At 35.0% G+C, this 1,752-nt stretch overlaps 1 protein-coding gene across 1 annotated transcript in view; it reads right to left on the bottom strand.

The window, feature by feature from the left end:
• Positions 1-289: 289 nt before the first annotated feature.
• The window catches only part of LOC102313944 (perforin-1), a 10,447-nt gene continuing 8,984 nt past the window's right edge, over positions 290-1,752 (bottom strand). The window contains exon 10 of the mRNA XM_042213739.1: positions 290-905. Within this exon, the coding sequence (XP_042069673.1) occupies positions 696-905 (210 nt within the window). The 3' untranslated portion in view covers positions 290-695. The remainder of the gene's footprint in view (positions 906-1,752) is intronic.

The following is a 1,752-nucleotide window of genomic DNA, read 5'->3' on the forward strand; positions in this document are numbered from 1 at the left end:
CCCCCCACCCCCATTATATAACAATAAACTGAATATACTAAATTGATTAACTTCTTAATCAACTTAGATTTTGGAGTCAAAAATGATTAAAAATAGCTTCTTAGACCCCTAATTTTATATGTAGCACTAATTCATAGTCACAGCCATATGTAGGTTCTTTATGTACAGTGTGATTATTATAGAGTGAAACCAAATGCTCCAAAAATTCCCCATGAGCATGTATTCTGTCTTTAATGGAGTGACAGCCACAGTCACTACATCTGTTTAGGAAACTTCAATTGCACTTCAGTCAGTCCAACATAATATAACTTTATTTACATGAGAAGATTAAGCAAAAAATTGTGCAACAAGAATTTAACAGTTTTTGAACAGCTAGTCGATGAGAGTACACAATATCTGATTAGACATGTGTGTTCACAGACCTATATTTAAAATTAACATGTTGAAATTTAGAAAGTGCTTTTTTTAATTTCAGCTATATGTAATGCTACTCAGTGAATGACTATAATCATGATTTATTTGATCAATGAATAACTAAGTGATAAAAATATACATTACATGAAGTAAACCTGAATCATATCATATCCCAGTGCTAAGAGATCAAGTACATACACTCATCTGTAAATAAACTCATGTGATCCTTTACGTTGTAAGTTCAACAGATCTGATACAGATATTAGTTACAGCATTTGTAACTATGGTGAAGGTTTATAGCGCTCACACTTCTCTCCTGTCAGATGAGGGTCGCAGATCAGAGTATAATGAAGCGCAAAGCGACCTCCACTGGATGGGCATCTAAATGTGTTACTCCCTGCCCACAGGTCTTTCTGACATGATACTAAAAGATCATCATAGGATGGGTCCTCGTCCCAAATCTGGACCTCCAAAAGTGACTCTGTGTTTACCTTGATAAGAAAAAAAAAATTAAAACAAGATGTGATTTACTCATACTTTAAATATTCAGCTGAGATTTGGGGGTTATAGAAATGGTGAGAAGAGCAGACCTAAAGGGCAAAATATTTAATCACACTGATTCTTGAAAGCATACTCTTTGCACAATTAAACATGAATGCTCTCATACACACCCCAAATTAGAAGGTCTGTTTGATGAATTGTGATACCAAAATATAGCTGTCCCATTGTAAAGTAAAACCTTGTGCAGTACAGCAAACAAATAGGTAATACAGATACAGAGACAAAGCTGCTCTGAGCACAGAATTGCATTGTACCATATTATCTGTGGATCTGTCTAAGGTGCTGGATGCAGTGGATCATTAATTGCTGCTGAATAAACATATTAATGCTTGTGTTCATTCTAAGGCTGCTATTTGGTTCAGAATTTTCCCTATGAATACAATTCAGTGTGTCGATGTCATAAAAAAGACCATTTATCTGATTTCTTAAGCTCCCACGGGATTGCACAGTGCATGCTTGGAAATAAACAAATATGGCAAATCATTTTAAACCGATTTTGTTCTTTATGTTTATAAATTATTTGGGTATGGGCATCCCCAAAAAACTAGTCTATGATGACAATACTGCTGTTTTTACACTTGATTCCTCAGTGGTGCAGGAAGTGCAAGAACTTCAGACTGTATTTCACACCCTGCTCTCCTGTATTTAAAGCCATTTTTGTAATGTTCCCAAAACAGTTTACAGTTTTTTCTGAATGCTTAAACCCTAACTGTGATTCCTGTAGCACAATCTCTAAAACTATTCAGACTTATAGCAAAACCACTCACTGAGTTTGCA

This window comes from Haplochromis burtoni, unplaced genomic scaffold (assembly GCF_018398535.1).
Source record: "Haplochromis burtoni strain Fernald_Lab_line unplaced genomic scaffold, NCSU_Asbu1 Contig_475, whole genome shotgun sequence".
In the NCBI taxonomy this organism is placed as follows: domain Eukaryota; kingdom Metazoa; phylum Chordata; class Actinopteri; order Cichliformes; family Cichlidae; genus Haplochromis; species Haplochromis burtoni.